The 14,178-nt window shown below is 40.7% G+C and overlaps 1 protein-coding gene across 6 annotated transcripts in view; it reads left to right on the forward strand.

The window, feature by feature from the left end:
- Positions 1–14,178, forward strand: part of SH3D19 (SH3 domain containing 19) — a 325,680-nt gene that overhangs the window by 114,544 nt on the left and 196,958 nt on the right. For 3 of the 6 annotated variants that reach the window (XM_077139820.1, XM_077139822.1, XM_077139824.1), the window contains exon 1: positions 421–547. The exons of 2 other annotated variants lie outside the window; for them this stretch is intronic. In XM_077139820.1, coding sequence (XP_076995935.1) covers positions 436–547 — 112 coding nt within the window. In that variant the 5' untranslated portion in view covers positions 421–435. Of the gene's footprint in view, positions 1–380; positions 548–14,178 lie in introns of those variants that run through there. One more of the 6 variants, XM_077139821.1, reaches the window with a different exon arrangement.

A 14,178-nucleotide genomic window follows, 5' to 3' on the forward strand; every position in this document is an offset into this window, starting at 1 on the left:
AGCCCCGTTTATTTATTTTGTGCACGTTTGTTTGGGTGCCGCGTGTGTGACCGTGGGGCGGCCTCAGGCCGAAACCCCTCCCCGAGGAGGCGAGGCCCGGCCAGAACCCGCCCGATCCCTGGCTGGAAATCTGCGGGGCCGGGAAGGGAAAGAGGAAGAGGGAAGAGGGTGGGAAAGAGAAAGCAAAGGGAGAAGGCGGCCGCCGGTGCGCTGCGAGGAGGCGGGTATAAGGCTCGGCCGGGCCTCGCAGGTGGAGCCCCGCAGGTGGAGCCCCGCAGAGGGGGCCGTTTACGCAGCCGCCGCCGCCACTTCCTCTCCTGGGGCATCTTCCTGACCCCGAGGGCTTTGGCGTGGGGCGCCCGGGGCTTGCGGCTCGGGGCGCCGGGGCCCGCAGCGGGTCCGCGGTTCCCCCGGCTGCGCCTGGGTGCGAAGTCCATGGCTGAAGGCCGGCGGCGGGAGGACGAGGGGGAAGAGCTGCGCGAGCGCCGGGAGCTCGGGGGCCCGCGCCGCGCCCGGGGCCGTGCGCTCTCGGGCCACTCGGCCGCAGGTGAGGGGTGCGGGGCGCGCAGGCGGGGACGGGGGCGACCCGCGGTGCGGTGGGACCTAGGGCTGGCGGTCCCCGGCGGTGCAGGGCCTGCCCGGGAAGGCGGCGGCGCCCTCGCCTCCAGGGACCGGCACCTTTAACTCTCCCAGGCGCGGGGGTGGGGTTGTGGTGGGTGGTGGTGAGAGGAGCCTTTCCATCCTCATCCTCACTTTCGGCCCAAGCCGGAGGAAATTGAAACCGGTTCTTTACCTGGTAGCGGCCTTGGAGCAGGTGCGCCAAGTTTTTCGTGCACGATAAATCTAGGACCTGCTGGCTTAGAACTTGTGAGCCGAGTGATTACATATCTCTGGGTGAGTCAGAGGCTGGTGGACGATTCACTGGGTCTGGCCGTCTCGGTCACCCTCCCGATGGGTTTACCTGCGCCACCGCAGCCAGACCAGAGCACGCGCTAGTAACTGAGTCCAGTCGGCCATCGGTGCCCCGTGAACTTAGGACTTGTGACCTTTCCCCCTCGCCTTCCCCTCCCTCCCGTCGAGCCTCAATCACATTTCTGCAGGAGTTGCCTTAGAGTGATTTTGTGAGCCCCCAACCTGTAGAAAGACCGGAATATAACACACGGGAAGGTAACTCACTGTAGATGGAAAAGCTCTTCTGGGCCTATAAACACTTTTATGATCTTGTGGTTTTTTGATGCACAGAAGCGCCGTAGACAGATAGTATGGCGCGAAGTGGAAGAGAGATCAGCTCTTCACCCCTTCTCTCTTCCCGGGGGCGGTTTTTCAGTCATACATAATAGAGAGGAAATTCTTTGTCCTTTGGGTCTAACTGGATAAGCCAAGTTATCAGAAAACAAAAGGGAAGAACACACCAGGGGGATAGCAACAAAAGGGGGTTAGGGAAGTGAAAAAGATTGGGATGAGAGCAATCATTAATAGCCTTTTTAGGAGATGGAATATAATGAACATTCCATCCAGCCGCAGAGAAACTTCTCTTTGAGGCTTCCTTAATTGCTAAGAGAAAGTTGCGAAAGAAGATAGTGGGTCTGTGGCGTAAAAATGGAGGGTAGAAAATGGGCTGAAAGGAAAGATCTTGAGCAGAACATGAAGAAATAGTTAATTTGATACTCTTGATATATTCTTGGGACTTTAAAAATCATTTCCTGTGCTCATTACTTGAACTTTTCATGAGAATAATGTATTTGATTACCTATAATAACAGCCGCTTTGAAAATAATTGATGATTCTGTTCAGTGTAAACTCAGACTTCATAAAAATAGGCTAGTTATTGCTGGGTATGAGTAAATATTTCTTACAAACACAATGAAAAAACTTTGCAAAGACAGGCTTCCATTGAATTATTGATTTAAATAGTGTAGACTACCTTGGATTGCTATTACATCTAGCAAAAAGCTTCACTCTCTCTTACAAGAGATTATACTGTGAAGAGCTATATTGGAGTTCAAACTAGGTATGATCCAGATATATGTTTATCATTTAGTTGCAATATGTGTATTTATTCCAAGGCTGGTGAAAATAGCATTTTGTAACTTGTTTTCACCAGTTCCTTAGTTTTCCAAGGCCAGGGGAGGCTTTTCTAGGTTCTGTGATAATTTTTTTGCTGAGACATGACATTTGGTACTTTTTGCATTCAGAAATTGGTGCTTGCCAATTCTAACCATTTAATATGTGCTCACCAAGGACTGAGAGACATAGATGTTACGAAATGGATGGAGGGCTAAACTAGCAATTTTTGGTTTTATTTCTTTTGAGATAAATTATTTAGTAGTTTACATTTCTTTAGTGCGCTTCTTTCCCCTCACTAGTTAAAATGTCCTTCAGACACCATTGCATTCCTTACCAAGCTTGGACTTTTGTTAGTTATATCTGTGCTAGATTTTAGTCTTTTTCCAAGTGAGAGAATATAAACTGATTGAGAGAATATAAACTGATCGAGAGAATTATGGGCTTCAGAGAGTCTGTGAGCTCCTTTTCTCCAGGCTAAATTTAGGTGTGATTGTGTAAGTGCATTTTTTTTTTTAAATAAAGAGAAGAGTACATAAAGCCTATAAATTATAAAGTGAAAACTCCTGTAACCACCACTCAAGTAAAGAAATAAAATATTGTTGCAGTTCCATACAAGCAAACTCCTGTCCTTCCCAATCATAGCTCCCTCTGACCCCTAGAGGTAACCACTTTTTTGACTTTTGCAATTGTTTTTCCTTGCTTTTCTCTATGGTTTACCATATATATAGGCATCTCTGTGCAGTGTTACTTAGTTTTACCTGTTTATAGAAATGGAATCATCCTGTATATATATCCTGTATATATTCTTTAGTGCTATGCTTTTTCCACTTCGTACTCAATTTGTAAGATTTATGTATATTGCCACATGCAGCTGTAATTTATTTGTATAAATACACCATTCTTTTGTCTGTTTTTTTTATTGATTTGTAGAAGTTCTTTATTTACACAGGAACCTCACCTTTTGTTGTTTATATATGTTGCAAATATCTTCATCCACTCTAGCAAATTTTGTTTTAATATTAAAAGATTCAATTTTTTAGTTTTTATGTTTTAAGTTTTTATTGTAGTAATATGGACTGCACATATTTCCCATTTTAACAACTTTTGTGTTTACAATTAAATGATATTACTTACTTACATTCACAATATTGTTCTGCCATCACCCATCATCTATTACCAAAGCTTTTTCCTTACCCCGAACAGAACCTTAGTCCCATTAAGCCTCTGCCCCCTAGTAATCTCTTATCTGTTTTCTGTGTCTATGAATTTGCCTATTCTAGGTATTTCATATAAGTGGAATCATACAATATTGGTCCTTTTGTATCTGACTTATTCCACTAATCACGATGTCTTCAAGGTTCATCCATGTAGTAGCATGAATCAGAACTTCATTCCTTTTTATGGCTGATTAGTTTTCCATTGTATGTATACTGTATTTTGTTTACCCATTCATCCACTGATGGATATGTGAGTTGCTTCCACTCCTTGGCTAGTGTGAGTAATGCTGATACCAACGTTGGTGTACAAATATCTGTTCAGGTCCCTGCTTTCACTTCTTTTGGGTATATAACTAGAAGTGGGACTGCTGGGTCACATGATAGTTCTATGTTTAACTTTTTGAGAAGCTGCCAAATTGTTTTCCACAGTGGCTGCCCCATTTTGCATTCCCACCAGCAATGTGCCAAGATTCCTATTTCTCCACATGCCGGCACTTATTTCCCATTTTAAAAATAATTGCCATCCTAGTGGGTATGAGGTAGTATCTCATAATTTTAATTTGTATTTCTCTAATGGCTAATGATATCGAACATGTTTTCATAAATTATTTGCCATTTGAATATCTTCTCTAGGGAAATGTCTATTCAAATCCTTGGCCAATTTTTAAATTGGGTTGTTAGTGTTTTATTGTTGAGTTGTTAGGAGTTCTTTATATGTGCTGGATATTAAACCCTTATCAGTTATTTTTTCAAATATTTTTTCCCATTCTGTCATTGTCTTTTCACTTTCTTGATAATATCCTTTGATGCACAAAAGTTTTGAATTTTGATGAAGTCCGTTCTATCCAGTTTCTCTTATGCTTTTGGTGTAAAATCAAAGACTGTTGCCTAATGCAAGCTCCTCAAGATATTTCCCTGTGTCCTTTTCTAATAGTTTTAGCTTTTATTTTTATTTGATTTTGAGTTAATATTTGTATATGGTGTGAGATAAGGGTCCGCTTTCATTCTTTTGCTTATGGCTATCCAGTTTTCCAAGCATCTGTGTCAAAAATCAATTGACCATAAAAAAAAATCAATTGACCATGTATGTATGGGTTTATTTCTGTGTTGTCAATTATATTCTGTTGTTGTGCCCTTGTGACAGTGCCACACTGTTTTGATTACTTTAGTTTTGTAATAAATTTTGAGATTAGTATTTCCAACTTTATTCTTTTCAAGATGGTTTTGGCTACCTGAGGTTCCTTGCCCTTCCATATGAATTTGATGATTAGCTTTTCCATTTCCGTAAAGGAATGCAGTTGGAATATTCATTGTTATTGTGTTAAATATGTAAATTGCTTTAGGTAGTTTTGACATTTTAATGATATTAAGACTTTCAGTCTTTGAAAGAAAGACTTTCCACTTATTTAGATCTTTCATTTCTTTCAATAATGATTTATAATTTTCTGTGTACAAGTCCTTTATATCCTTGGTTAAATTTATTTTTTGGTTAAATTTATTCCTAGATATTTGATTGTTTTAGGGGCTATTATAAATGGAACTTTTTTTCCTGATTTCCTTTTTTTGGATTGCTCATTGTTGGTATGTAGAAACACCACTGATTTTTATGTATTGATCTTGTACCCTACCCCTTTGCTGAATTCATTTGTTAGCTCTAGTAGCTTTCTTATTGATTATTTGGAATTTTCTATATGTAGGATTGTGCCAGTTTGAATCTGTGGTGGACCCCAGAAAAGCCATGTCCTTTAATTTTCATTCAGTATTGCTAGCTAGGAGCATTTTCATTGTTCCATGAAGATGTGACCCACCCAATTGTGGGTGGTAACTTTTGATCAGATAGCTTCCATGGAGTTGTGACATCACCCATTAATTGTTTGAAAGGGGAAACATTCCAGAGAGAGTCCCTTTTTAGAGCCGCAAGAAAGCTACAGCAGAGCCGGTCAGAGCCACAAGGCTGAGAGAACCATCGAGTTCACCAGCAGGAGAACGCCCCTACAGGAGCTTCATGAAACAAGTAGCAAGGAGAGAAAGCTAGCTGACTGTTGCCATGTTCACCAGGTGCCTTCACAGTTGATAGAGAAACACTGAACGTCATTGGCCTTCTTGAATCAAGCAAGTATCTTTCCCTGGATGCCTTATATGGGACATTTCTATAGACTTGCTTTAATTGGACATTTTCTCGGCCTTGGAACTATAAACTAGTAACTTATTAAATTCGTCTTTTTAAACGCCATTCCATTTCTGGTATATTGTATTCTGGCAGCTAGCAAAGTAAAACAAGGATCATGTCATCTGCATTTGGCATTTCCTAGGCCATAAACATTATTTTAACATGGCTTGATAATGTTTAGCTTTTCTTCAGCATCACACATGAAAAACTCATTCTTGTGATATAAGCGGTTATGTTCAAAGAGGTAAGTTGACACTCTTACAACCTACTTTTTTTTTATTGTATAATATAACATATAACAAAGCAAAGAAAGAAAAAAGCAATAGTTTTCAAAGCACTCTTCGACAAGTAGTTATAGGACAGATCCCAGAGTTTGTCATGGGCTACTATACCATCATTTCAGATTTTTCCTTCTAGTTGCTCCAGAATACAGGAGGCTAGAAGGAATAAATATTTTTTTTTATCATCACAATCAACTTTTTTTTCTTTTTTGTGAAAAATAACATGTATACCAAAAAGCAATAAATTTCAGAGCAACATCCCAACAATTAGTTGTGGAACAGATTTCAGAGTTTGGTATGGGTTACAATTCCACAATTTTAGGTTTTTACTTCTAGCTGCTCTAAGATACTGGAGACTAAAAGAAATACCAATTTAATGATTCAGCAATCATATTTGTTTGTTAACCCCTACCTTTTCTGTATAACTCCACCATCACCTTTGATCTTTCTGTCCAACTCTTTAGGGGTATTTGGACTATGCCCATTCTAACTTTTTTCACGTTAGAAAGGGCTGTGAATAATATGGGGTAGGGAGATGGAACTAGCTGATGTTCTGGAGACGCTGGGCCCTCTAGGTTTCAGGACTTATCTGGTCCAGGGGCCCATCTGGAGGTTGTAGGTTTCTGGAAAGTTACCTTAGTGCATGGAACCTTTGTGTAATCTTATATATTGCCCTAGGTGTTCTTTAGGATTGGCTGGAACGGTTTTGGTTGGGTTTTGGCAAGTTATGATAGGAGCAATGTCTAACTGAATCCTGCATATATATATATATATGTATATATATATATATATATATATATATATAAATCCCCCTCTCCCCCTTCAAGGGACTCTTACCAGTACTTCTTAATTATCATCCCACCATAGTCTGTGATGTATCCTGGTATTACACTAAGCTATAAAGAATTACAAGGCCTTATTCCTATTCTGGACTCCAGGAGTTTGGGTTGTTTAAATGAGCTATCCAGGAAGGTTGATTTAGATTATGTGTTACAGAAAATCTAGGTTCTGAACATAATAAGCCTCTCTGCCTTTGATCTTATAGTAGCTGAAGGTCTAGACTACATACACTATCATCTTTTACCCTGTATCGAATTTACGTTAGACCCAGCCAGACTGACTTCGTTTTAAACTCTAATTGAGGCCTGATCTCTTTTTCAGTTACTTCAACTGTTATTGTACATAGCTATGCTAATTTTCAGGGCTGCAGCACTCTATTTCTGGGCCTTAGGTGTTACAGAGTTACTCAAAGTTCCAGGGAAATACCAGCTGATATACATATAGCTCAGTGTCTCAGAGTCTAGAAAGACATTTACAACTTCAGACTAAGTCTGGCTGCCTTAAGGGTTTACAATCTAGACTCCCATTTCTTTATTAGTATTTTCTGAGAGAGACTTCAGCATTTTTGTTCTTTTGTTTCCAGCTTGTTTTGCACAATGCATTGTCCCCAAGGTTTATTCAGCTCATTGTGTGACTTTCAGCATCCTTCCTTTTTGTAGCCACACCATATTCTATCATATTAATGTGTCACCGTTTGCCGCTGTGCTTCTCAGTCATTGTATCCTTCAGTTGCCTCCATCTATTGGGTATCATTGATAAGGTCCAAAATAAACAAACCATGTCTTGACAGTTTCCTCACTTCGTTGTATAATAACCAGCACTCTCAATTTTAGATAATGTCCATTGGTCCATAATGATAAAGAACCAGCAAACACAACTCACCAACTATCAAATCAGAATTACCCATTATCACTTGTCCCTCTCCCCCAATTAGTTGCCCCTGCTAGTGCTGTGTTGGTACTGTGATGTCTTCCTGTTAACTCTTGGCCATAGCATGCATTTTTAGTTTTCCTCCTGTATCCCTCTACTATTGACTATTTGTCTACTGTCTAACCATTGAAATAGTTCATATGAGAACTTATTTATAATCAAAGATTTAATCAGTGGGATACATGGCACTATACTTCCCTTTTCAATCATATTCACCTTCAATATGACAACGATACTGATAAACCTGATCATTAGTTACCATCACCTCTATCCATTCTTTTGTCTTTAGATTCAACCTCTTTGGGTAACCTTTCCTCCATCTCTAGCTTTTGTGTACTTCTAGGTCTTCTATAGCCCACAGTGTAACCTCTGAGATTACCTTTACCAAAGTCATAATAATGAAATCATACAGTATATGTCCTTTTGTGTCTGGCTTATTTCACTCAGCATTATGTCCTCACAGCTCATACAACTTGCCTTGTGGTTCAGGATGTCATTTGTCTTACTGCTGCTTAATATTCCATTGTATGTGTATACTTCATTTTGTTTATCCACTTGTCTCTTGATGGGCATTTGGATTGTTCCCATCTTTTGGCAATTGTGAATAATGCTGCTATGAACATCAGTGTGTAAATGTTTGTTCAGTCACTGCTCTCAGCTCTTCTGGGTATATACCTAGTATTGGTATTGCTGGGTCATAGGGCAACTCAATATTTAGTTTTCTAAGGAATCACCAAACTGTCTTCCATAGTGGCTGCACCATTGTACATTCCCACCAACAGTGAATAAGTACTCAATTTCTCCACATCCTCTCCAACATTTGTAGATTTCTGTTTGTGTAATAGCAGCCATTCTTTATAGGTGTGAGGTGATGTCTCATTTCCCTTATAGCTAATGAAAAGCATATCTTTTCATGTGCTTTTTAGCCATTTGCATTAGCTCATCAGAAAAGTGTCTATTCATATCCTCTGCCCATTTTATAACTGGGATTTTGTTCTTTAGTTGTTGAGCGGCATAATTTCTTTATGTACACAGGATATCAAACCTTTATCTGCTATGTGGTTTCCACGTATTTTCTCCCATTGAGTTGGCTGCCTGTTCACCTTTTTGACAAAGTTCTTTGAGGCACAGAAGCGCTTGATCTTAAGGAGTTACCATTTGTCTATTTTTAATTTCGTTGTTTGTGCTTACTGTATAAAGTTTAAGAAGCTACTTCCTGTTACTATTACTCGATCTTGAAGATGTTTCCCTGCATTTTCTTCTAAAAGTCTTATGGTGCTGGTTCTGATGTTTAGGTCTTTAATCCATTTTGAATTAATTTTTGTATAGGATTTAGGTTAGGGATCCTCTTTCATTCTTTTGGCTATTAATATCCAATTCTCCCATGCCCATTTAATGAAAAAAACTATTCTATCCCAGTTCATTGGATTTGGGGGCCTTGTTGAAGATCAGTTGTTCATAGATTTGGTGGTCTATCTCTACACTCTCGATTCAATTCCATTGGTCGATACTTCTATCTTTGGGCCAGTACTATGCTGTTTTGACCACTGTGGCTATACAGTAAGCTTTAAAGTCAGGAAGTAATAGTTTTCCCACTTCGCTCTTCTTTTTAAGAGGTGCTATTCAGGGTCTCTTTCCCTTCCAAATAAATTTTTGATAACCAGCTTTTTCAAGTTTTCAGAGTCAATTACTGGGACTTTTATTGGCATTGCATTGAATCTGTAGATCCCCTTGGATAGGATTGGCATCTTATCGACATTCAACCTTTCTATCCATGAGCATGGAACGTCTTCCCATCTATTTAGTTCATTTTTTATTTCTTTTAGCAATTTTGGTGTAAAAGGCCTTGACATCTCTGGTTTAGGCTTATTTTCTTCATTCTCTTTTGTTTTTCCTCTATGCTGTTCACCCGGTACTTCCATAACTTCATTGGTGCATTCTATTCTGGGGGCAACATGTTCATTTTGTTTTCCCTCATCTTTTCAGCTTTGCATTCTGTGGTACTTAGAAATTAATCCTCTGGACACTTGAGTTCTAATCCTGTCTCTCTTTCAATTAGGCTTGTAGCCTCCAGCCATCTATATCATCTTTCTGGTATTTGCATTATTAAATGAAGGGATGAGGCCTACAACTTTACATTTTATGATTCTAGTTGATGAGAAGTAAAATGTCTGGCTTGTTTTACATAAGTTCGCCTATGTTCTAAGTTAAAACTGGGGTGGTAGTGAGAAGTATTCCTGGACTCCCTGTGAAGTGCACTATTGCCAAGGGAGGAGCCAGAGGGGAGGGAGAAGCCAGAAGTGCCAGTCTCAAGATATTTCCTTCCCTCGAGAGGGAAGTTCCATTGGCATAAGTCAGCCTCTCTTCAAGGTGTTGCATTTCATCAATAGAGGACATGAGACGTGTTCTATGGGAAGTTATGGCACTGAAGGGATGTATAAGGGACATGTCATCAGGTCAGTGCAGGACAAAAATATGTGCCTAGTAGCTTCAGAGCATAGAGCAGGGATAAAGTTGAGGAGGAAGAGAGGAGAGGTTGGCCGGGCACAGGGTAGGAGGAGAAGGAGGCTGTTTAGGAGGTCTAGCCCCTGTGTTTAGAAGAAATGGAGCATCACTTCTTCCTCTCAGGAGCTCTGTAGGATTGCCCTTGGGGTGGGTGCATGGGGAGGGGGTAGACCATTCATTTCCTTTTTAATAAACTTTATATTTTAGAACTGTTTGAGATCTGCAGAAAAATAGAGCACGTAGTACAGTGAGTTCTCATATATCCCTCCCTGTTATAATTAATGAACTAAGGTTAATATGTCTTTACTAACTAAAGTACATATGACTTCAGATTTCCTTAGTTTTTACCTAATGTCCATTTTCTGTCCCAGGATCCCATCCAGGATTTCACAGTACATTTAGTCATCATGTCTCCTTAGGCTCTTTTTGACTGTGACAGTTTCGTAGACTTTCCTTGTTTTTGATGATCTGGACGATTTTGAGGAGCACTGGTGAGGTATTTCAAGGATGCCCCTCTATTGGGATTTGTCTGATGTTTTTCTCATGGCTGTACTGGGGTGATGAGATTTGGGGAGGAAGAGCACAGAGGTAAAGTGCCGATCTCATCACACGATGCCAAAGGTGCATTTTCTCAGCAGGACTTCCTATTGATTTGACATTGATCACCTGGCACCTGTAGTGTTTGCCAGGCTTCTCCACTGTGTGGGTACTCTTTTTTTCTCCCTTTCCTTATTGTACTCTTTTAAGTGACTATGCACAGCCTACATCGATGGAGTGGGGAGTTATGTTCCATGTCCTTCAGGGTAGTAGAGTATCTACATAAATTGTTTGCAGTTTTTCTGCATAGGAGAGACCATCCTTTTTTACTTCCTCCTTAGTTTCTTCAGTCTCTTGAAAGATCTATATTGAGATTGCCAACAGGCCATACCTGTTGGAGAGTGTAAGTTCAATTCCTCCACCATAATTCTGTCCAGAATATCTTATGGGTATGGCTGTCTGACACATCATTTCATTTTCTAATTAGAAGGAAAGGCATAAATACATTGGCCTGGTTGGGATGACTTACTGACTGAAATTCATTCACACTAGAGTATCTGTCAACAGGTGGAAATGACTCATCTAAATTCGAGGAAATTAGAGTAGGAGAGGAATTAGGATAATCAAATAATAATGAGAAAATTGTTGTAGCTGGTGCCAGGCAGTATTCTACTTGTTGTACATGTATTTTTCTCATTTAGTACTCGCACCTATTGTGTGATGTAGGTGTGACTATTTCGTTCATTTTAAGGATGAGGAGACTAAAGCCTAGAGAGGTAAATAATTAATCATAGTCACACAGCTAATGAATGAAGGAATGAGGACTCTGTCGTGGACTCCTAGTTGTCTACCCAATATTCATTCTTTCTTTCTTCCTTAGTAAGTGGAGTTACTACATTGCTGGTTGTAGCCCTGTGCCCACCTATGAAACTATTTCTCCAAGCCTGCTAATGATGCAAGTGAAAGCTAAGTGGAGTTTCCAGGAAAATTACTTAAAGGGAACTGACTGAGCTGCACAGAATACCCTGTTCTGTCACCTTCCTTTCCTCTTCTACAAAAACAAGTATGTGCTGACTGGAGTTCTAGCAGCCATTTTGGACTATGAGGCAATCCTGAGGCTGGAAACTGCACTGAGAAGGGTGAAACAGAAAAACAGAATTCTCAGCTCTTAATGATAATAGAGTAAACATATGAGCTTTTAAAAATTTTTTGGCATCTCTGGGTGGGCACGAACCACGTAGGAGCTTTTGATTGTAGCCTCCTCTTTCCTTTACTTGAGCAAAGATAAGCTCTGTCTTGATTAAGCCCCTGCTACCTTAGGCCTCTGACTAGCCACTGAATGCAATTCCTAATTGATGTAGATTCTAATTCGATTTTATTGTTTCCAAAACTCCTCCTCCTGCCCACCAAGCTTAATGCATTTTGTTAACAAGGTTACCTAGGATACCTAGATTCTTGTTGCTATTTTGTACTGTCTTATAGTGTGTCCTTGGACAAATCGCTTAGTTTTTTTGAGCTTCCCCTTCCCCCTGGTTCCTTCAAGTGGGTGCTGTTCATTCTCTACATACTGAACTGGTTCATTATGGAGAGGGTGCTTGTAAGCTTGAAGGTCCCGTATGTGACGTATAGTTCCTGAGGGGGTCCATCGTCATCCTTGGACAGGTTTGAATGTATCAGAGAGGAAACCTTAGAAGCTGTAAACAGATTATACAGATTTTCTCATTTTCCATAGTGCTAGCCCTGAGTACTTCTCAGGGTGTGAATAAATAGAAGCTGGGAAGGGATGTGATTTTGCCCTCTGCACTGATGCATATGAACAGGTTAACAGTTGCATTGCTGATGAGTCCTCTAATGCACGCCAGGGCTGCTGCTTGGGATTCAGAGTTGTTTATTTTCAATATGGCTGCTTTCAGTGTACTGGAGCTTTGTTTCCAGAAGATTTATTAATCAAGGAATCACTCTACCGGAAGATAGCTAAATGCTTTTTTTTCTCTGAGAGCTGGCCAAGAACAAGGGGCACAGAAGAAAGTGTTTGCACATGTGGAAAATTAGTTTTCCTAGCAGTAAATATCACCATTCCCAACAGTGCTTTGAAACTTGTTCAGAGCTGTTCATGTAACACTCGAAGATTCACCTGTAAATCATCCATTCTTGTCTTGCCACCACACCCACTTGTTTCTTCATTCCCTCACAAGGATTCCCGCTCGGTACACGTACACAAGCTCATACCTGGAGATCTTTGCCAGGTAGATTTGTATGACTCAGTAGAGGTGTGATTTCCGCCAGAGGAGGGTGTGGTCTGCAGTGGAATTCATTTGGACTAAGCAGTGGTATTGTAAGTCTTAAAATGTGGAGACTTGTCTTTGACTAGTACTCCTAATTAGATGCTTAATAATGTGGGATGTCTTAATATCATAGACAACGTTTCATTTTATCCCCTATCCTGCTGCATTTCTTTTTTTCTTCTTCCTAGAAGATTTCATGAGGTTCTCAACTTTGTAACGGGGTGTGGTATTTCCCACATTTCTGTAGCAACGAGAACCCTAAAAAGTACTTCTTAACCACATCGCCTGAGGGTCTTGTTACACTGCAGACCCTGATGGAAGAGGAGTGCAGTGGGACTGGAGGTTCTGCATTTCCCACAAGCTCCTGATGATGCAGGGGCTGCTGTTCCAGGAGACTTGGAGCCTTGGAGCCTTGGAATATTGAGTCCTCAGGTATCTTCACCTTAGGTCCAGCTGTGGCTGGATGCCCCAGTCAGCTGTTAAGCTTTAAAAAAGGCCTGTGCTCATGACCCCACACTCGGATTTCCTGCTTAATTATGTCTGAAGTAGTTGTTGAGGAGCTGGATTTTTGAAATCTGATATGAAGTTTAGAATTCCTGAGAATCACTGACCTGGTGTCCTATTGCAAAACAGGCTATTGAATGGTTTCATTGTGATTTCTTGTAATTGGAACTATTTTTCCGTCATCAGGAATCATGTTGTGATGACTTTTAGTCAACAAAATAAGCAAATGGAATCAACTGTACATTTTATGCATATATTTTATTCAGTCTCTCTGATATCTTGTAACCTAAGAATGCTCATCTCAGCTGATGGACGCTTATTCTTAGGATATACGAGTAAGCTGGAAAAATACAGGAAGTAGTCTCGGAAGGCGTTTGGAAATAAGAGTAGCTCTGGGAAACCAGTGCTGCTCTGCAGAACATTCCTTGGTAGGTTGAGATGACTGTTTCTCTGAATGTAGTGACACCACCATTTTTTTTAACATGGGCAGGCACCAGGAATTGAACCCGGGTCTCTGGCATTGTGACCCGCCAGACACCACCATTTTTATAACTCATTTGAGCTCCTTTTCATGGCTTCTGAAGTTATTAACTGGCTTTGTCTGCTTTTCTCAGAGTCAGTCTCCCCCTGTAAATGGCTCTAAATGGGTTGGAAGCCACTATTTTGCTTTTCAGCTGGGTTCTTGTGCCTGTTACCTCAGAGGCCTATGGCAAATCTGCAGATAGCTGCCTTTTCAGATCCAACCTGGTCCCAACTGCTGGGGGACAATGGCAGGATCTTGAGTTCCCCATGTGGCATGTGAGAAGCTACCTGCAGTTGCTTCTGTCACGTGGGGCCTGTAG

Source organism: Tamandua tetradactyla, chromosome 22, assembly GCF_023851605.1.
Source record: "Tamandua tetradactyla isolate mTamTet1 chromosome 22, mTamTet1.pri, whole genome shotgun sequence".
In the NCBI taxonomy this organism is placed as follows: domain Eukaryota; kingdom Metazoa; phylum Chordata; class Mammalia; order Pilosa; family Myrmecophagidae; genus Tamandua; species Tamandua tetradactyla.